This window comes from Lagopus leucura, unplaced genomic scaffold (assembly GCF_019238085.1).
Source record: "Lagopus leucura isolate 7727_CA_CO unplaced genomic scaffold, USGS_WTPT01 Super-Scaffold_100001, whole genome shotgun sequence".
Lineage (NCBI taxonomy): Eukaryota > Metazoa > Chordata > Aves > Galliformes > Phasianidae > Lagopus > Lagopus leucura.
In genome coordinates, this window is record NW_024962262.1 from 89589174 (window position 1) to 89612593 (window position 23420).

Sequence of the window (23420 nt, forward strand, 5' to 3'; positions counted from 1 at the left end):
GAAATCAGGCCTTTGGAAAGCAAAGGAAATACATATGGTTGGCCAGGCCAGGTACTGATTTGGAGATCAATGGGCATGCAATTCCAACAGAATTCAAGCCCAGATTTAAATATCACTCACTTGCAAAGGAAAGAAATCTCAGCAAGTCCCAATGCTTTGCCTAGGGTTGGAGCTACAAAAAAGACATTTCTTTCCTTCTGTACTTTGTATATGACGTTGTGAGTATAAAATAATCAAGTAATTAACCCTCACAATTTCTCAGGTTAAACCAATGAAGTATTGATAATATTTGGCACTTGTCAATAATGCAGCCAGGTTAAGGTATTTAAGCATAAATATAAACAATAATGGTAAAAAAAAAAAAAAAAAAAAAAAAAAGCAAAAAACAAGAAAGGAAATAAATAAGTCTTTTAAGAATTAAGACTTTTTTTTTTTTCTATTTAAATGAACACAATTAGGGAAACTAACACAATGGTGAAAATCTTTTGCCAACTAACCCAGTCACTACAAATTTTATTTCTGTATTCCTTTCTGAAGTTCAAATAGCATGTTACAATGACATTATAGTAAATATGGCCAGACAGATTGCGAGGTATAGTCCTCTATTTTCCTTGCTTTTAAAGAAATAAAATAGCTGTTACAGATCTCTTCTGTATAAAAATACTGTAAGTCTTTCTTTCTTCTTGTTTGCTGTATAGATCAAATACACAGCTTTTATGTCCTTGGGTTTTTCATGTTATTCAGTCACTTAATATTCAAATGGCTCTAGGTTTTAGTATCACTGTTTTTTACTCGGAAGGATTTTTTACTTTTTTTTTTTCTTTTGAAATTTACTATCTGCATTAACAGTCAGTTAAGAGCACCCACCCTTCAGGATTAACAGATACAAAACAAGTTCGCTCCTATTTTTAAGGCATTTATACTCAGTATTTGAGTGTCTCAGTGGGTTTGAAATTTCAATCGTTATGTTTCCAAAACTGCTGCAAAGAACTCCTTTAAACTGTGCCATTTATCAGCCATCGCTTTTGCTCTTTGATGCGACTTTTCTTTTTTCTGTCCTCAGCAACATCATTTTGGTACCTTACACAGGAACAGGGCTGTTCTTCGTATGAGTTTCTAGAGTTTTGATACTGCTAACGATCTTCTTTTGAGGCCCCACAACTGTAACACCAATTTTCTTCATGTCACTGGAAAAAAGAGAATATAAACTAGGTGAGTCAGCATCCTGCCTCTCTGCTTCCTAGAGCTGACGTGAGCAGAGACCAATCAACTTGCTCATCTTATACTGATGCACTGGATGAGCCTCCAGGTACAGAAATGCTGTTGAAACACAAATCCTGGTATGAAGAATACTGAGAGCCATTGTTTGAAGACAGCAGGAGGCTGCAAAAAAATGTAAAAACTCATTTAGCCCTGCTGTGTTTGCATACCTGCAAGAATGGACAATGAAGTAGTGTTTGCCAGTGGTGTACACACAGGGGGCTACTTCTGGGCCAGCTGCAATCTTAAGTCTCTCTACCATCCCCCTATCAACATGTTTATTCTTCCTGACCAGTGGACATGTTGACTTTATGTGCCAAGCCTTCTGAACAGTTGTCTCATCCTCAGAATAAGCACCATGTCTAAGCTTCCTGTGTCTACTGCAGTTATCACTCCTTATTTCTTCAGGCAGCTCATTCTCTTTGTTCATTGTGCAATATAGAAACAGTTTAATGCTTGCCAAGGGCTCATTAAACAGTTGTTCACAGGAAACTGGGCATTCCTGGAGGATTTCTGCACTGTCCCCAAAGGGTAATTGTCATAAAAACCCATTATCAGCCTTTTTATAGTTGCAATAATACACTAATTAACGGCACTGATGTGTTTAATTATCAGCCCTGCAGCTGTTGGCTACTTCTTCATAACTGGTCTTGTATCCAGTGAGCCCAATGGGGAGTCAAGATTTTCCTGTACAGTAAGTTCATAACTGTACTTGATCCTTTTCAGGTGCAAAGAGAACACCACCATATTCTTCCTTGTCACACTACATTTTAATGTATGAACTTTCAAGTTTTAAACTTTCAAGCTTATAATGATTAATTGTCAAAATGGAAGGCAGGAGGGAGTTTGCCCTCTAAATAATTATTTATAAAATCATAGAATCATAGAACGGCTGGTTGAAAAGGACCTTAAAGTTCATCTAGTTTCAAGCCCCCTGCTATGTGCAGGGTCACCAACCACCAGACCAGGCTGCCCAGAGCCACATCCAGCCTGGCCTTGAATGCCTCCAGGGATGGGGCATCCACAACCTCCTTGGGCAACCTGTTCCAGTGCATCACCACCCTCTGTATGAAGAATTTCCTCCTAATATCTAACCTAAACCTCCCCTCTCTTAGTTTAAAATCATTACCCCTTGTCCTGTCACTATCAACCCACGCAACCATCATTAGTATATTGGAGAAAAGCAGTTACATAGTACTTGCTCTTTGGCACCTGGGTTGATGGAATATGGGATGGGCAAAAAAAGAAAAGATTGGCACACCTGACAGCTGTGGGGAAATCACAGATAAAGGCAGATTATAAACAAGTACAAAACAACTACTAAAGTGTGACTGAAGGTAACAAATGCTCTTATACCAAACTATGCACAGTGCTGCCATACCTGAAGAAACTGAAATTTCCTCTACATTAGTGAGAAAGAGTTATGAAAAAGGTTTCAGGTTTCCTGCATGTGTATTACAACTACTACAGTAATTTACTTTTTTTTTTCTATTAAACATTATATTATTTTAGCTTAAAAAAAAAAAAAAAAAAAAAAAAAAAAAAGGAAGCTGAATATTAAAATGCTACCCTTATGCTAAAACATGAAACCCCAGCTCTAATCAGTGATGAAGGGCTGGGATTATTTCAACTTACTCAGTGGAAATCTTGGCTATTGTATCACAGGAACTGTACTCCACACCAGTGAAAATGCCTTTGCACTGTCCTGTTCGAAAACCATTGAGCCAATCACCTGTTGTGCGGAAAGCTGAAATGTCAATGTTACTTTGGTCCAGGAGAAGGTTTGATGGCCTGAAATGAAGAAGAATATGGTGAAAGTTGTGGATCAGACATGAATATCGATTCATTTTGTGTCTAAAGTTATCATTCGCATCACTAGGAGCTCCCAGGCTACATGCAGGTTTTTGCTCATCTGTAGAATTTATCTGCCACTGAGGCCAAATGTATTCACACTGGCAGCTTTGACAAACACTATGCAGTCACCTTGCTTAAGAGCTCCAGCTTCTCAAACCCTGATTTCACATCACTGATACATCACAAATTCATAGAGTACAATATTATACTACAGTTTAATGTGTTAAAGTATTAGCAAAGACAAGCCTAATTTAGATTATATTTATGTGATTAACCTAGTCACAAAAAATATACTGGTCACTACAACAATGCACACTAAACATCAAGTTCAGCATTTTGGCAGAAGTTACACATATCAAATGTTCATAGTATTGCAGCCCTCCAAAAACTCCTAGGTGGTGCTAAAAAGGTAGAGGCATATAAAATAAGACACTAGTGGCATACAAATGTCATCAAATCTAAAAATCAGATGTAAGTGAATTGCGAGACAAATGCAACCATATGAGACTTGTATTCCGCAGTTTGCAATTTGAGATCGTGCTCATCTTAAAGCTGAAACTTGCATAAGAATATCATATAAATAATCTGAAAGTGTGAATTGAATCATCTCCTGCCTTTGAATTAAGGTTGGTGCTTATGAAGGATGCTGAACTGAACTGATTTGCTTCCACATTCATTACTTGGAAAACAACTAAAAAATCAGTCTGAAACAAAATCAAATCAAGGAATCAAACACAAAACTCATCTCCATGTTCCCTTGCCCACTTAAGCCATTTTCCGTAAGTATCATGCTACCTAGAAGCTACCGAGATGAAATCATCCTTTTGAAAATAAAATAAAGATGAATATATATGAACATAATTATAATATGTATGAATATGAATTGTATATGAATATATAATTTTTTCAACAAGGAAGAATTAAGGTAGGTGAATCTGAAAGTTGGATATTGCATATGGTGCAAGAGTTGCTCTTAAATTGATCTAGAATTTTTTTTCTTTTCTGTCTGGTAAGGGGAATCCTGTTTTCACAGTTTTGAGAATATACTACTTCTTTGAAGGCATCAAGGTTTAAAATCAGCTAGCTTTCTGAACCACTTGTTGCAGCCCACAGATAAACAAATGCATTTCCAAGCAGAGGATTTGTCTGCTCTGAAAAAGGCCTTCCAGGAAGGCAGCTGGCATGACACACCCAGCTCTTGTCCTCAGCAATCAGTCAATGTTCACTGACCTGCTCTCTTCCTGGTCATGTAGGAAGCTCCTGAAATACAATTTCTACAAGATACCTCACTAACTCCAATTGCCTTTCTCTCCCAGTGCTAATTAGGGCAATAGTGGCTTACTCAAATAGTCAGACGTTATTAATCAACTGTATTTCTACAGTTTTTCCTCCAGTTAAAAGTATATGCCCATACCATACATCCTTTTAGCATGCATATCATTTTAAGATAAGTACTTTATGGGTGTCTGCCTCAGGCCTAAACCTAAGCATGTGTTTGGCTGTGATTTCAGGATGGTGATATTCAGGGGCATAGGAGGCTTACTTAGAGGTCATCTAAAGCAGTTCTCTTTGCAACTTTACAGCCTATTGGTTCCCTAGTTGTTATTGTTTTTGCTTGTATGTCTGTTTGTTTGTTTTCCTAGAGATTTCAATGAACATCATCTGAAATATAATTTGACAACAACAGCTAAATCCATCTGAAATTACTTCTGTCACTGGAAAAATGAGAGGTGATTAGGCTAACATGATCAGTTGAAGATTGTAATGGCACAGTGTAATGTGTAGGTTACAGTTACTGTTACTAGAGAACTGATCAGGACTTCAAAATACCCTCTTCACTCACCACCAAAGCCATCTTTCAGCACTGGAAGAAAGGCAGAGTTTGTAAAGGGCCCTAGAGAGAACCAAATGTTCGAACACCAATAAATTTAAACTCCCTTACAAAGCCTAGATAATCCAAACAGAACTTTTCAATCCTAAACCATGTTCTTACTAAGTTCCACCAAGATCAGTAGCTCTGGAATAACCTACTCGTGCAGTCGATCTGCCGTGCGTTTGGATCAAGAAATACCACATCAGTAACACCTAGACTTTTACCTTTCACCTTGGATGAATTATGGAACTGTAGAAACACCAAAGTTTGAAAAGACCTCCAAGATCATCCAGCTCAACCACCCACCTGTCACCAATATTTCCTACTAAACCATGTCTCTCAGTACAACATCTAACATTTCTTGAACATCTCCAGGGACAGTGACTCCACCACCTCCTGGGATAGCCCATTCTAGTGCCTGACTCCTCTCTCAGACAAGAAAAAAACAGTGCAGCTTTGCAATACAGCAGTTATTGAAATTGGATACATATAAAACAGCACCTTTATTCTTGACATTACGCCAATCCTTATCAATCAGCTGAATTCTTTCAAGACCAGGAAATGATTTTAATATTTTCTTCCATTCTGGGATGAGAGGACACACCTGAAGAGCTTATCAGAAGCTTGAAAATCTTAACTTGCAAATCACAACTTGTCATTCACTTCCGCAGATTGAGCACCAGTATTCAACAGGTCTCAGGGCAGGGATGCAGCTGCTCAAGCACTATTGTTCGCTTTCTTTTGTCTGGATCCCAGTCAGGACATGCTCTGCTGCCTCTGCAAGGGACTCTGGAGGTGCCACTGACTTCAGATGCAGACCTCATTCCCACTGGGAAGAGACATGGTGACAGAAGACACCAGAAGCCTACTCTGGTTGAAACAGACTGCAGCTTAAGGCCCAGGTGGGAAAATCAAGCCCAAGATATTTTTATCCAGTAGCTGTACAGCCTGAATCTCCTCAACTACTGTTTGTCCCACAAAGAGCCAATATTTTTTATTTATAGTTTTCTGGGTATAGTGTCTGGTATCCCAAGACATTTATTAAGAGTATTTATGAAGTGTACCTAATGATGAAACACGGAGATTTTTTTCCAGCCTAGTACATCTTTTCAACTTCAATCTATTAAAACAAGGACTGACTCAAGAATCACTAATGAAAAAAAAAAAGAAAAAAAGCATAAACAAGCTGAGATAGAACAGTTCTCCAGGATTAGGAATTAGAGTGGCCTGCAAGAGCTTTTATGTTTATTACTTGGATCAAAGTATCATCAGGACAAAAAATATGACCTAATTTTAATGTAAGTGACCTCAGAATAACCAGCACTGTAAAGTATCATTTTTCTCCTTGTAGGATTCCAAACCAAAATTAGTTACTTTCCTCCTCAGAGAGGACATCTGGATAGTTTATCAATGAACTGGAATTTGTCTCACAGCAAAGAGCCTGTGATGTCTCCTCGCATGCACCAAGGGAAAGCTGGGCTTTCAGAGCATCTGCATGCATTGACGTTTTTTTCCCCCCTGACCCAGCCCCTAGACAGAAGGTCTGAACATGAAATTTATGGCCTGGGTGATGTGCGCCATGAGCTCACACTTTACCAGACAAATTAGATGGGTTGCAATCCGTGCAGCTGTAAACGACGTCCTGCAGGGTTCCACCTGATCTTTTACAGCTTTTCATAAATCAGTACCTACTAGCTTCAGAAGAGAGTCATTAAAAAGAAATCATGGAAATTACATGTTTGCTCAGGGGAAGTGAAATAGAACATTTCCCTCTGTCTTGTTTTTTAATTCCTCCCTCTTTGAAAAAAATAAAAAGAAAAATATCTTTTTATTTTGTTTCTTTGACCAACCATGATACCCCATTGCATTATCTTTCAACAGAACAGGACAGGAAGACTTTTATCCTGTCCGTCTTGACTGCGTGCCTGTCTATAGAGCTGTATTTACTGACGTGTGGTACCCCTGACAAAAGTCAGTCAGACGTAGGTTAGAGAGACAAATTTAACAGTGAGATGCCAGTTACAAAATGCCCTGCTGCTGAAAGCATTCTCTGGATGTGCCCATTATGTAAACAGCTGGAATTAACCTCTGAGTCATCCGCAGCAGCAAGGAGAGCTACAGTTTGTTATCATTAGCACAGGTTTTTGTCACAACATGAGGAAATGTTTGTTGCATCAAGTAACAGTGACAAAGACTGCAGAAAACCACTTTAGAAACTCTCCTGATCCAGCACGATTGCCTTGTCTCTGCTCGGCTGTTGTCTGGTGAGAAAAGGATGATTGAAAACTTTAGAAACCAAGATAAATAAAAATCAAATGACCAATGACTTCTTCTGCACAAAGGGTGGCACTCTGCAAATGCAGAGTGGAGATCTGCACACAGGATCTTAGACTTTCTCTTGCAGTAGCCTATCTCTTCCTCCAAACACCATAACCAACCTATAGTTTTTAAATCTGGACTTCCTCTTCCACAGTCAGATTCATTTAAAGTGGGAACTATGTAGAAAACAAAGTAATTTCCGGTGGCAAGCTTTAGTTAATTATAAACTGATTTTGTAAAGTGAAATTGCTCCCTGGGAGAAAATCAGGCCTGGTTTGAACACAAATGCCATGTGTTTTATAATTATGGTAAGCTGAAATGCAGAATTCTGGTCCAACAAGGACATTTCAATGTTTCAGCAACAGCAGCCAAAAAAAAAAAAAAAAAAAAAAAAAAAAAAAAAAAAAAAAAAAAAAAAGAAAAAAAAGAACAACTAGCACACAGAGCAGACTGTAGTTTTATCTTCTACAACAAACAGAATTGTAGGTACGCTAGTGTGACAACAGGAGATTAGCAAATAAATGACATACCAAGGAGAAGTAGAGACCTTGTATTTACTTGGTTGTCCCTGGACCTTAAAGGTAAGAATCCTTGGAGTTCAGCCCTACCACTTCATGCACATTTTAAAAGTACTCTTAGCAAAAATTGCAACTTAGACCCGAAAATAATTTGCTTTACCCAGGGGGCTTCACATCACATTTGCACAGTCTGACAGTAAGCAGGTTGTGACTCTTCTTTGAAGTCAAAGGAGAGATGGAGGAATAAAGAGGAGTAAAACAAATAATCATCGGGGAAAAGAATGCTGATCAGTTAGCCTGCTGGCTTGTAGCAGAATGATGTGTCTCTCTCCATGTCACACAGGAATTATTTTCTAGCTCCATACTGTCCACTGGCAAAAAAGCTGCCATAGCTTCCTCTAGGATAAGCAGGACATAAAATTTCAGCTTCCCCAGATGTCAGCCCTCCAATCTCTCATGGTCCTTTGTCTGCCCCTCAGAAAAATGGTTTTAAGGAGTTTCCATCTTTTCAGCATCTGGTGAGGGTAATAAATCTGAAGCCTGTATGTATCAGTACTCCCCATTTCACCTTCTCCTCACCAAAATCAGTGAAGACAGTGAAGGCAAAAACACCAGTGTATTACTGAGATATCTTTCTCATAATATAGCCTAAGCTGTGCTTTTAAGCAGGAGAAGTAACATCCCATAGCCATTTCCTGGTATTCATACAGGACCCTTGACAACAACCAGTCATTATTGTTTGGATAGTCTATGGGCTCTTTAGTAGATGGAGAGAAAAATGCCTTAGAGAGCTTTTAAAATGCTTTTCTGGCTCTTTGTATCTACCATTTGCTTTATATGACTTGCCCTTGTATCTCCCATTTGGCTGCAGTGTGAATTTTGACAGACATCCTCTACAGCACTCATCGGGTCAGGCCGTGGCTTTGTGCGGTTCCTTTCTCCAGCACTTCCAGTGCAGTACTGCTATTAACACTAACAAGAGCTTCACGCTGTATCAAGCTGAGAACCACGGAGAAAATCCCACAGAAGCACAAATAACAGCAAATACTCAAAATACAGCCCCACACTAATCCATCCACATTTAAATTCTAACTACATAACTCAGTCTACTGCGAACTCGTGTCTGAGTTTCATCAGTATTGTTGATAGAAGTGTGAAAGTGCAAATAGATGTCTTTCTCTATATGTTAACAGCGAGCCCTCACAATTTTTAATTCTGAAGGAACAGTGGTTCATTTATATCTACCTCAGGCATGATATTAATGACTACTGGAAAAAAAAGTCAGGTGAAAATAGTTTCTCTTTCTCTAGCATGCTAATTCACTGAAGTTCCTGAACGTGTCTTCAGTTTAACGCCTGAATTCCACACACAACCCGAATTGTGATTAGACATCAGCAAGAACTGCTTACCAGAATCTGTTGCATTTCTGTGTGATCTGTGAAGTTTCCCAAATCCATAAAGTCTGTGTTTGCTGTTTAACAGTCACTTGAAAGAGAGCTAGCACACTGGGGTTACACTGTTTCGATTCTTTTAGAGCAGACAGCCTCATTTTTAGGTCACAGCTTATATTGCTGCTGTCTTTGAGTGGAGCTAAAAATTCATGTGTGGGCTGAATGCTGTTGGCCAGACCCTGTTGGTTACACCTGGGCAAGCACAGAGGCTAAACCCTCTCTGAAATGGTCCAAGCAAAACCAACAGCTCCTTCCTTCAGACTGAACATTCCTAAAGGGAAGAAGCAAGCTGCCAGTATTGCAGCAGGTCAGAGATACATTTCAAGCATTGAAACCATCTGAACAGAATGGCAGAAAAAGGAACTTTTAAACAAAAAGTTCAGCCAATGCAAATTGACTAAATTTTTGTTTTGACCTGCTTGCCGTTCCAACGGAGTTCAATTTTTGCAAAGAACCTGTCAAGCTAGTAGAGACTTTTCACAGAATCATCAGATTTCAAGTGGAACTGAGCTTTGTGAAAAATAAACTTGAAATTTTTAATGCAAATGATGGATCTGGTTGACTGAGAGCAAACATTACACTTTGTCTCAGCAAGAACACCAACAGCGAGAGCCAATAAAGCCAATCTTGCTATCAACTACTCACAAATAACAAGTAGGCCAAAAACTGCCCAAAGAAATTACTCCAGTTAATAACTGAAGCAAGACCTCAAATTCAAGAAAATCAGGGTAAGGCCGTAAACAACTTGTTAACACATGAAAGTATAGATGAGGAATCATTCGTGCACATTTTCCAACAATTTTGGGTTTTCATCAGGAAGACCAGCTGTCCCTGACCCCTTACATTTCCTGGACTATATTAAAAGAATTTCAACTATGCTTTTTCTGAAAATAGCAAGCTTTCTTGTATTTTTCTTTTTAGCCTGAGATACAACAGTAATAGCAGAACTCATATTTTAAATACAGAACTCCTAATGTGTACCATACATGAAAGCAAACCTGCCTACTAGGCTGAAGTGCAAACAGAAATAGTGCATTTATTGTTGGTTGCTTATTATTATTATTCTTTTTCTAAGCAGTTACAGAGCATTATGGAATACTGAAAAATATAAACTTTGTGTATAGATGAAAACTTCCCCTCATCACAGAATTGAAACCTGGAAATTAAAGTAGGATTTGAAGTCTGTATAATAGTATAGGATATGTAGTAGTATGCTTCTGTGCCCCTGAGCAATGGCTAGTTTCTTCCTGTTCTCAATCAAGGCAACGCAGTTCCACGGCCAAGGCCCTACATGTGTTATAATGTACACATTTCCAGAGCCTCCAATTATATTTTAAAGGCTTTCAAACACAAAGAATAATTTCTAGTTGTGTATTATTATTTTAAAGCAAGAATAACCAACCTTTATGAAGTACCTCTGGATTGAGTTCTGTATTGTGGAAATTTCAAGTTCTACCTATGAAAAAGTTGCACAGTAACACAGATAATGGTCTTCAGTTTGAAATTATAATAAATATAGTTTAAACATCTTTTTTATTTTGAGAGTGGTGTGATTTCTTTAAAAGTCTGCTTTCTTATCCGTATTTTAGACTCAGCTTTCCACATTATACGTCTATTTTGATATTCTTTAATAAGCTGCAAATTAAAGGCAGACCTCTGCACATATTGTAATATGTAACATTTAATATGGTATCTGGAGCATACTAGTGGATTAATGCATTTGGATTTACAAAATAAAACTTTGCTTCAGAAGACTCCATGCACAAGAACAAAGATTCAGACTTTGAATCCTTTGAAAGTCTCTGAAACCCAGAGACTGACAGGAAGTTAGTGAGGTTGGCTGATGCCACAAGCAGTGCTTGGGAGGCAGAGAGAGGAGTCTGCAAAGTTCGAGTCAGCTTTACATCCTGTCTCTGCTGATGAAATTAAATAGCTTTACTGAAGCTTGATGGCTCTGCTGAACTATCTTTGTCCTTTTCATTTAAGTAACACCTTTTTCTTCAAAGATCTGGGACAAATTTGCTGATTAATCCTCTGGTGCAGAAGGTACTTTAAATTTTCTGATAGATAGGAATAGGACCTGAAATAGATGATGTTTTGACATTTTTCAGAATAAAGTGAGGACCAATTGCTTCTGCAAGCCATCTGATAGCAGCATTTCCAAATTGGAAAACAGTTTCATGAATGTATTTCAAATCATACTGCTGGCATTTCAGTGGACAAAATTCACCAGATTCTAAGTATTAAGAAATGATAATTACTTTCTGTAGTAAATGTTTGAGCTAGATATGAACTCCTCCAAATGCACAAAGCTAAATAAGTCACATGTTTTTAGTGAAAATCTCATGAAAACAACAAAAAAATATCAGCTGCTAAACTGTGAGCAGCATCTCACAAAATAATTATATTTTTTAGAAGACCATCAATTCTCCATTTTCTGCACTTAATATGATGCAAACCCTTGCCATTCTTGCTCTTAAATACAGCTATTATAACACTAAAACACACATAAAATGTCTGCAGAGTGCTTAGTAAATATCCTGATTTCTCAGGGCTTTTCCTCCCAGTGTTTGTAAAATTATTTATTTCCTCCTGTCCTAAATATACAGAAGCAAATTAATTATATGTTTGCATGGATTCCTTCCCAGTTTTAAAAGAAAGCACAGATCTGATAGAAATTCAGAATTTCTGAAAATCATCTTCAATTTTTTTTTCCCAAATGATTTCTTGGCAGGGCCATGGACTAACTTGGTTATTCCTGTTTTATCAGGCTCCTAAAGACTAAGTGACTTCAGTTGTACCTGCATCACAGATGTGAGGGTACTCAGCACCACGTTCACTGTTGCAGCTAGAGGAAGACTGCCACAGTACATGGGCTGTCTTAACCCCGTATTACAACACTTACGCCAAAATGTCACACGGTCTTTCAACAACATAATTCATTTTGGGCACAGAAATTCTTTAAATGTATTTCTAATTAAACATCATGTTTTAAATATCTTTTTCAAATGGTTGTGGTGAGGTTCACATACAGTTACACTGCAACCCTTCAGCCATTATAAATATGTAAATATAGGAGAAGTGTTCTTTCTGAAACAAACCAGATAAAATAAGTGAAAAAAATTGAAACAGATAAAGACACCGAAAAGCAGCATATACAAAATATTTTCAGTTGTGTGACTCTTGGGTTATGTTTTTTTCTACACAAATAAATAAAAATGCGATCCCTTATAGATGATAGCTTTATAACTGGTTAGCAGGTGAGTGAAGTGACTCTGTCTCTTTATTCAAGTTGGAAAACTTTCCATCTGCTTTGTATCTGCATGAAATGTTCACAAATGTGAAGTAATACACAGTGGACTGAAAAAATAATAAGCTCAAGAAAAAAAATAATAAAACTGATCAAAACTGGGGGAACTATGAACTCACTTCCACCCTAAAGGTATCCAAACAACCTAAAGACTCTGTTATAAAAATGAACATAATGCTTAGAAAACAAGAAAGAACAGCAAGACATAAATCAAATACAAATATCATGCGGTTATGCCTTAGGAAACTGCATGACTTGTGCAACTCTGTGTGCACCACATTCTGCTTCTATGGCTCTTTACAGAGCTGGATAATTCAAGGCAGGCTGAGGGACACAAAACACCAATGTGTCCAGTGCAGACCTTGTTTAAAAGAACTCAAGGTGGCCACCTAATTAAAAGGACAAGAAAGCAATCAGCCATGGTCTGTACTTTCCAAGGAATAGGAAAGGAATTCTCGAGTGAATTAGAGATAAAACATAACGTGAGGAAAGGTATCATGAAACAGTTGCTACAGTGAGACTACAAAAAGCTTTTGTTGAAGCGAGGTTCACAAGCACGTAGCGAGGTCTGCAAAGAGACGATCAATAAGGATAAAAACTTCCCCCAAGGTACCAAGAAATTATTAGATGCCATGGAGTGGCCAGAAGGGATAGAAAACTGAAAGGGAATACAGAAGTGAAGGTTTTGACTCCTCTCCTGTATTCCTATGAGATATTACTATAAAATGTGCTGGGGATACGGAATCAGACACAGAGCTGAGCACATCCTTCAGGTGCAGTCAGTTAAAAGCAGCATACTAGAGGGCAGGGATATCCTGTGCACCTCCAGAAATGTGTTTTCAAATAGGATACAACATCACTGTAACTGCTTTAAGCACCAACTTGAAAATATGCAAGAAGAGACTGGCTTTGCATCTGCAGCAGACATCATCAGGTTAAACAATTTTCCTGACCAAATACATTTTGAACACTTAAGAACATATGTTACGCATAAAGCTCTACCATTCTACCAGTAGCAGCATAGACATGGGTAGAAGAGGGACCTCCATAATTTAGATTAATTGCTTACTGCGGGTGTGGAGATAGGTGCAGTAGGAGTACTACAGACACAAATAACTACTGAGAGCAGCCATTAGCACTGATGTAATCCCCTGGGAACTAGTTCACCCTGTGTGTCCCCTGCAGCCAGGCCTGTTCCTGCCCAGTTGCTGGCAGTGACATGAGATTGGCACGGATCATAGGCTGCAGACTTAGATGGAAAGATTATGGGTCACATATACCCTGAATGGCACCATGCAGCTTCCCAGAGGCTAGGAGCTTGGGCTGGCCCAGGGCCTGAAGCAGGTCCCACTACAGCATCTGTCACCAGCCAGTGAGGTGCTGCAGAGGAGGAGAGGGGCTCAGCTGCTTGGAAAAGCAAGAATGCAGTGCTCCACTGCAGTACTCTGAATGTGGGCTTCAGTAGAGGATATCAGCTTCTACTTGCTCTGAAGTGGAAGCTGGAAATGACAGCTAACACTGTTTTCCACTCTGCTGTGGTTCATCTGCCTCAGTGGGAGGACAATAAACAGGGAAAAGGTATCACTTTCTACAATCACAACCCAAAACCAAAATATGATAGTTGTGATCCCCTATTTAAAGTCTATTTTATACAGATACACTAAAGTGGTCTCTTCTAACCTAGCAGACCACTTTAGTGTATTTGTATAAAACAGATGCTTGCATCAACCATTTACCAAATGAGGTTGCAGGATGATTAGAATAAACCTGCTTCATGGAGAAGATAATGCTTTAAAAAGCTTTTTTTTTTTTTTTTTTTTTTTTTTTTTTCCCTAACCAGTCACCCAGCAGGTAATAGAAATAACCACTCTGGTAAGCATGCTGATTTAATGTACGTTAGATGCTCACCAATTAAATCATGAAATGTAGTTACTGTGCAAGAAGACTTCTCTCAAGTATTTCTAACAGCAAAGCCCACTAGCAAGTCTTTCTTCTTCCTCCCACCTCTGCTTTCTTGCTGATGCCTTGGGAGTGGCAGCAGACAGTGGCCAGGACAGCCACATGAGCAACATGAGCAACACCAGATACACAAAAAAGAAAGTGAGGTCCATGCAGCTTGCCTAGTGGCCCACAGCACTAGTGCAGCCCTCCTAGCTGTGCTGCTTTATCTGTTTCTTTCTGTGCTTTCCTGCTAGACTGCAGCAGGGAGAAGGGGGCTGTGCCAGAAGCAAAGGTCTGGGAGGAGTGACTTGCCATCTTCATTTGCAAAGCTCACCTCATGGTAGAATGTGTACTCCTGCCCTGAAACAGCTCTTGGAGACCTGGGTGTGAAGAATCAGCATGGATTACCCCCTGACAGTCTACTTTGTGGATGGAGAATTCTTCATAAGCATTGGTGCTAAAAATAATTTCACATTTCTTCAGATCACTAAAGCAAAAGTATGATGTTCTGCGCATTATATAAACCAATTCACTTAAAGTCTACTAAACCAAAGATTTTATTTCACCACATCCATCTTAGGTGTCAACACACTCTTCACTTTCTCTTAATAATTCTTATTTCATCATAGAGATGTTCCAGAATGTGTTGAATAACCTGTATTATAAATGAATGTTTTTAATGCAATTAGGTAACACTGCATGGGTTGGAAATAATTCCTAGGTAAGGCATATATCAAACAGCGAATGTAAGTGCATCTTTAAGACTGTGAGTCCTGCTGAAAGCAAAAAGGTTATTGATATGATTAAAGTAACTTGTCAGCACAGAGTACACTGTAAGAGTGTATGCTATGTGCTTGGGTCCAATTCTGAAAGATACTTAGGAACATGGCTAGCTGTGACCTATGAAACACTAACCATTTAAAGCAACATCCAAGGTTTAATGAGAAAAAAAGTAATATTACACAATGACCAAATCTTTCATCTCTGTCTCTCTCACAAATCTCTGCTCCGTCCTACTGTGGGTTTCATAACCATACTATACTAGCTTTGCAAAATTTGAATAATAGTGCATCGTTAGCAAAAATTGCAGCAATGATAATGTTAAATAGTTCTCCCAAATGAACAGACAGAAAGCTCACTGTCCTCTTTAAGACTGCAAATATTTGTGGTTAGAAAATGAAGATGTAGGTAAAGAAATGAAACAAATTCTAATTATGGACGAAAAAGAAATCAAAGACATTTAGTCACATGCAATGTAGGATCTAATATGTCACCTTGCTGCTGCATTGGTGATTATTTTCAGACTGCTGGGATTACGGATCAGCTTATCCAGGATGCTGACAATCTGCTCAAACTTGGGTCTGTTGTTTCTGTCTTTCTGCCAGCAGTCCAGCATCAGCTGATACAAGGCAGCTGGGCAGTCCATAGGAGGTGGCAAGCGATACCCTTCATCAACAGCCTTAATTACCTGCACAAGGATAAAAGTTTTTGAAAACTTGAAGGCACTTGCATCAATTTGTTTTTATCAGTTATGTGAACCACATTAACATGGACATTCAATGTTTAAACAATTGTGTTTATTCACTAATTGTCTTGCAGTGCAATGCTCTTGGTTTATCTGCAAAGTAAACCAGGCAGTAAATTAGGCATGCAGAAAGGGCTGTGGGAGAGTTAAGATACAGTATATGACTTTGAGGAAGGTGAGAGTCTAAAAAGGATCTCCACAACTCACATTTGATTGAACTAGAACCATAAATAAAAGCTATATATTTAGCAAGCTGCCTACTTAAATATGCTAAAATGCAAAAGGTCTTGAATGTCACTTGTCTGACCATGCTAACAAACAGGTGTGTCCCATACTCTCCAGTGGATGCTGCATATGGCAGAAGACCAACCAACCTTGTCACAGGAGACTGCACTGGTAGGTAGAAGGTCATGTTGAGAAATGAGTCTGTAACTGATCTCATAGAGCCAGAAAATACTTTAAAAACTTTCCACAAGGTAACTCAGTGCTTCTTCTATGAATCTTTTATCAGTTGTTTAAATTCAAGCTCTTTTATAAGTTATTTAGATTCAAGGCCAATGAAATCAAAACCACCACATGACAGAACAAAATTTAGCCCAATATTAACACTTTCTAATATAAACTTTTCACAATGTATGATGCCTATTGATCAGTCCTACTGTATATAAGTCAAAAAACCGACACATTGTAAGTAGAAAACAATAAAGGAATATTTTGTTATCCTCTCAGTTGTTTTTTTTTCTTTCTTTTTACTGAATCAGTTAGTAAAAAAACATGAAAAATCTGAGTTAGAGCAGGGATAATAAAAAAGTCTATAATTAAAGCAGCCAATATAAAGATATAGGTTAATATTTCTGTTTCTCATTTTACTGTGAACAGTTATTACAGAAAGGCATCCCACTAGTATATCAGCCTATGTAACACAATTAATTAAACTTCACCAACAATTGAAGTCTTCATGACTAATTAAAAGATATACGTAGCTTGCTGCAGACTTGTATTCCACAGGTACTAATTTGAAAGGAAAACTTTTGTTCTGGTTTTTCTTTTTTTTTCTTATTTAGTATGAAGTAGCATTGGCAAAGTATGTCTCCAGCTATGTTACTGACATTCTTGAGCCTAGCACTAAAAATATAATCCTTTGGGAAAATCTATGTGCATTAGTGATTGTATATCAGAAGATTTGGTTCATATCTCCCATGGAATAAAACTAGGATTTTTATGGCAACAACAATAAAGAATCACACAAACACACACACACTCAAAAAGAATATATCAACAATCTCACTTGGGAAATACTATTCTTCTTAAGAAATACTGGGAGAGATGCATTAATCATTTGGATTACAGACTTGGATAGTTTACTGGTGCTGCAAAGAAGCCTGCATTTGAAGTCTTCTAATAAAATCACTCTACTACTCTACTTTATCCCTTAATTACTTCCAGAAATATTTTGGTTTCATTACACTTTTAGTTGAAATACTGTATTTCTATTTTTCACAAGCTTTAAGAGCAACTTGTTCTGCATATTTGACATTTACTGAAAGCTTCTATGCGGTATTATAGAAGTGGAACCAAAGAGCATCAACAGAAATTTAGGAGAGTTTTCTAATAATAAGTCAAGGAATATAAAAGACAATGATACCACTGTGGTGAAACTGTTTGAATCATCCTACAGAAAATCAACAGAGTGATAAGATTCTCTAGTATGCTCCTTCAGAAGTCCAGAATACCCAACTAAAAATATATAAGCTCATCAGAACTTATTCCTGAGAGATGGAGAAATTTTCACTTCTACATCTTCTTCAATGTCAATGTCAAAAACTCAGAGCCACCTGGTTTCATTATGCTTCACTTACTTTCGCATTCTGATCCTCTGTTTGAGAACAGAACTCAGATAACAGCTTACTTACATCCTGGTTGGACATCTCCCAGTACGGCCTCTCTCCATAAGACATCACCTCCCAGAGCACAATCCCATAACTCCACGCATCACTGGCTGATGTGAACTTCCGGTATGCTATGGCTTCTGGCGATGTCCATCGGATGGGAATCTTGCCCCCCTTACAGTAGAAGTAAACAACAACAAGAAAAATGGCTCTACTGCAATGAATAGAATTTTATTATTATTATTATTATTTTATGATTGATTACTTTAAAGTAATCTCTAAGATTAACATTTTATCCGTGCAAAATGATCTGGATTTGGCTTCCAATGTGACATTTCAAGTGAACTCCCTTTTAGCATGAAACCTGCAGAAAAGACCCCATGTTTTCTAGGACAGTTAAGAAAATGAAGGGGCCCCAAATTTACTGTGTTTCACTAACCCAAGCCTCCAGCTGTAGAAGGTTCTACACACAGATTGCCCTCACCAAGCCAGAAGACAGACACAGATAAAGATTTGGATGGGGTTGTTTGTGCAGAAAGGAGAGAGCAAAAATATCTGGGGAAGTGGTTTTAAACAGTCTTTTACAGTCACAAGAGAAGCAAGCCATCTTTAAATGATTTAAACATGAAAAGAATGAAAGCTGTTGTTATAATTAATATCGTAATTCTGGGAACCACTCTCTCTGATTACGGTCACCATTTGGTGCCATAGGTCGGATTAGTAAAATGCACACAAGAAGCCTCAGGATGAGTTTCTGCAATATGAAAATTAGAGAGAAGAGTCAGTTTCTAATAGTGCCAGCTATGTCAGAGGACTTTCAGACTCTGATTTGTGGATCACATGTGAGAAAAGTAACTCTACATGACAGCAGTGCAAAATTTCCTATTTAAGGTAGGTCTGGACTGAATACAGTATTTGACTACAACAAACTGACAGTTCCAAACTGTTTCCAGTTCCAGGGATATTTTCTTAATATTTCACCCTAGATTGTAACCATTTAACACACGTCTGAAACCCCCATTACACTACAGTCTGCTCATATACCTAGCTTCACAATCACCTGTGTGGGAAGGGGGTGCTATTATTCCCACTGAATAACCAGCAAGAATTAAAGCATAAAAATAATATCTGTGTACCTGCACTCAAGGCAGACATAAACTCATCAGCTTTAGTTTAACCAGCTTAGTTAACAGTAGAAATGTGGACATTAAGTGTTCATTAGAAACCTAAAGACAACTCATTTTGGCACCTAAGTGTCTGCGATTTCTGCACAAATTAGCTTAAATGTAGTCAACAGAGGTCAACAGTTTACTCAGCCTGCAATTCAGAACTATAAAATGTCACCAAATATTTCTTAGAAGCTTGGTAAAGGTCGGAGATGGGATCTAATCTGGCATAGAGATCTGTATGGATCTCATCCTATTTAAAAGACTCCTTACCTTTACCTTAGCCAAAAAGCAAACCTTAATTTCATACATAACCCTTACAATTAGGTAAAGACTGGATTTCCACATTACTGGTGGACCAGCATATAGGACACAGTAATTACATACAGGCATTTCAAACCACTCTTTCATTACAGAAGCCAGATTGGAGATCCTGATGTCTCTCTGTTTCAGACCTCAAAATATAATAAAATGTGCTTTAGTCAAGAAAAGTACATTCTATTTTCTATTCATTATATGTTATTTGTAATTCCCAGTGCTGCTGCACTGAGAGTGTAAAAATGATTTTGTTTTCCTCATACTCTATTGAGAAACAACACTATGTGCATTTTACAAAGGTCCTGAATCCCTCAGTGAGCTCAAAGCACAGCTAAGAAATGAGTAAAACTCTCTCATATTATGGTACTTAAACAACAAATTCATTTGCCCTTTATGATTCAGAGGTGATAAAGATCTCTATTCAACTTTTTCAGCCTTTTTTCTTTATGTACTAGTAGATGACTTTGTTTTCCTCTGTTCCCACATCTTACCCTATAAGGAACGTGAGTACTATGGAGAAAGTCAACCTGATCTAGTGGGCAAGCCTGCCCACAGCAGGAGGGTTGGAAGTAGATGATCATTAAGATCCCTTCCAACCAAAGCCATCCTATGATCCTATGATCCTAATTTTAAAGGAATAAAACTTCACCATCACAAATGGAAACAGTTACCCAAGCCACTCATCCCACTGGCTTAGAAATCATCTGCAAATCTCAGCAGACTCAGAGCACAGCAGAAAGGCTGCACAAGCAGTAGGTCATACAGGAAAATATCAACACTGGTGCTTGATTGGAAAGGAACAGTGATGCTCTTTTACTTACGCTGGCATAATGGCTGGTTATGCAAAACATCAAAGTGTCACTTTGGGGCACTCAGAATTCTACTCTCTCAACATTTGAATTTCCACGGATGGTTTCAGGCTCACTTTTTTCAATTTTGTGTTAAAATGTGAACCCTCCTTGCTGATTCTTAGAGAAATGATTTTCAGATGTCACATGGAAAAATGTGTTTGTGGCTAGAACATAAGAACTTTATGCAATGAAGGCAAATATCATGTTTGATAGAAGGTCTTTAACATTTAAAAGAAATGTATACAATTATTACAATTCATACAATTGGAGAAAATAATTTACACTAACTGATGCTAATTAGTCTCCAAGCATTTTGGGACAGTTTTAATGATGGGTAAGAAAGATTATTATATCAATGTTTATGTATCAATTGTTTTTAGTGAAAAGTACACTGACCCTATACTCTATTATAAGGAATTACATTTTCTTTGCTCAGTCTTAACTATAATTCACTACAAATCTACAGACACAAGCAGCATTTCCATAAACAAGAGTAAAACAAGGAGAGTGTTAAAAGGTAGCTAAAAAAGAAATAAACTGTCACTAGCAGACTACAATGTTGCTATTCCGCTCCACAATTCATCATAAAAATGTCAATCTTTGTTTAAAGGGGGACTGATGACTTATTTCATGAATAATTCAGGAGTGAGAATAGGAAACAAGTTGTAGTAAGTACGTTTTATATACAGAAGTGTTTAAACATAAAAATAATTCTTCCCAAAGGACTATGCAGCATGTACATTTTCACAGATGTTCAAGTATCAATATATGTAGGAAATCTAAAGATTCGTAACAACCTAAATGCATGCTTTTCTATCACTGTTACCTTTGAAAATGTTAAGGCTTACTGTGATTTAAAAAAGTCTATACTGCAATTCCGAAAGCAGGTGATCACTCTGAACTAAAAAATCCCTTCTCAATTTTTCTCCATCGTTTTAAAGAATTATACGTATTTTTTAGACATTCATCACCTCCTCAATTTTTCTTCTTTGTCTGGGTTGTAGCTATCTTACATGAATTATCTTTGCACAAATTAAACTAAACACATTCTCATAAACCACAGACTTGGAGCTAGGAAAACTAGACTCCTCCACTTCTTTCCATATTTAAAATTAATATAATGATTCTTACCTTCCAAACTGTTGTGATAATAGTACTAAGAAATCCTACTCATATTTTTTTTGCTATGTATTGTATGCTCAATAGGCATTCATACAACTTAGCCTTCTTTATTTGATATTGCTTAATAGTTTAATAGAGCAAGTCATACCTGACAATGGGGTTACAGTATTGGTGGATAAGGGAAGAGATACTGTTGTCATCTACCTGAACTTATGCAAAGCAATTGATACTGTCCCACATTATATACTTGTATAGCATATACTTTATATACTATACTATAAAATGAAGACATGGATTTGATGGGTGGACTAGTTGGCAGACAAAGAATTGACTTGATGGTTGCACTCAAAAAGTTGTGCACAATGGCTCGATACCCATATGGAGACCAATGACAGGTAATGTTCTTCAGCCAGTATTGAGGCCAGTATTATGACATGGACAGTGGGATTGAGTGCACCCTCAGCAAGTACTAAGCTGAGTGATGTGGCTGACATGCTGGAGGAAAGGGATACCATCCAGAGGGATCTTGATGGGCTTGAGAGGAGGGCCCATGCAAACCTCATAACATGGCCAATAGCAAGGTAATGCACCTGGTATAGGGCTATCCCAAATATAAATACAGGCTAGGTGATGAGTGGATGGAGAGTAGCTCTGTAGAGAAGGACTTGGGTGGATGAAAAGCTTTATGTGAGTGAGCAGTGTGTTCTTGCAGCTCCAAAAGCTGACTGTATCCCAGGCTGCATTAAAGAAGTGGAGGTTGCAAGTAGAAGATGATCTTCCCTCTCTTCTCTAGTCTTGTGAGACTTCACCTGCATTTCCGCATCCACCCTTGCTGCCCCCAAAATAGATCTGTTGGAGAGAGTCCAGAGGAGGTCCAGGAAGATTATCAGAGGGCTAGAGCACCTCTCCTATGAAGAAAAACTGAGAAAGTTGGGGTTATCTAGCCTAAAGAAGAGAAGACTCTGAATAGGCTTTACATTTTTCCAAGCATCTTTCCGAGACTTAAAGGGGACCTACAGGAAAGATGGGGAGGGAATCATTATCACGAAGCATAGTGATTGGACAAGGAGTAACATTTTTAAGCCAAAAAGGGTATGGTTAGGTTAGATAGTAGGAAAAATTCTTTACTATGGAGTGGTGAGGCACTGGAAAAGGTTGCCTAGAGAAGCTGTGGAAGTCCCTTCTCTGGAAGTGCTTTGAAAGGTCAACCTACTCTACTGGAAGGTGTCTCTGTCCATTATAGGGGATTTGGAACTAGATGTTTTTTAAGGTTCCTTCCAAAACAAATTATTTTGGGATTCTATGATATCTCTGTTGCTTATTATCCAGAGCAAAATCTGAAGGTCTAGTATTATTAGCTCCTATCCTTTAGAATTAGGATTGTTGGGAAGCATACAACTTAGAATACAAATGAGCAACAAAACAAAACAAACAACAACAAAAAAAACCCAGCTCCACCATCATAGATATGCCAAGGAAAACACGTTCATCCAAATTTGTTTGACACAGGCTTATAAAAAGGAATTTACATGTGCATACATAATTAGCGAGTGGTAATAGGTTTACTGATCATTTTCTGAAGATAAACAGAAATTTCTTATATTTCTTGTCATCGTCTCCCTTTAAGCACATGCTTAGTGTGAGGTTAGGTAAGCTCCCTGAATTTGAGAAGAAAGAAAGCCTTAGCATTAGAGACAGTCAGACTTTGTTACTGCAGATCCAAATCCCTGGCAGCCCAGGTCAGAGAGACTCTCTCAGGGTTTGAAATTAGTAAGCCAGCAGCAACTGAAGGTTTTATCCGCTCTAGATGGAACTGTGATTCCTACAGTATCTGGCTGTTCATTCTAATTCATCTCAAGCCAACAAAGTCCCCATTTTATTTCTCATGAGCCTGGCACAAGGCACCTGTTTCCAGGCCTTCGTACTCCTTCCAGCATTGTGATTTATCACTTGTACAGGATGACTGTCACAGGCCACTCAGCCACAAGCTTGGGGAGAGCAAAATCAAGAATAATTGGATCTA

At 38.1% G+C, this 23420-nt stretch overlaps 1 protein-coding gene across 1 annotated transcript in view; it reads right to left on the reverse strand.

Annotated features, from left to right (window-relative positions):
- Positions 1–419: 419 nt before the first annotated feature.
- The window catches only part of EPHA3 (EPH receptor A3), a 217085-nt gene continuing 194084 nt past the window's right edge, over positions 420–23420 (reverse strand). The window contains exons 14-17 of the mRNA XM_042867169.1: positions 17965–18114; positions 15801–15994; positions 2896–3051; positions 420–1187 (exon numbers count right to left, since the gene is read on the reverse strand). Coding sequence (XP_042723103.1) covers positions 1082–1187; positions 2896–3051; positions 15801–15994; positions 17965–18114 — 606 coding nt within the window. The 3' untranslated portion in view covers positions 420–1081. The remainder of the gene's footprint in view (positions 1188–2895; positions 3052–15800; positions 15995–17964; positions 18115–23420) is intronic.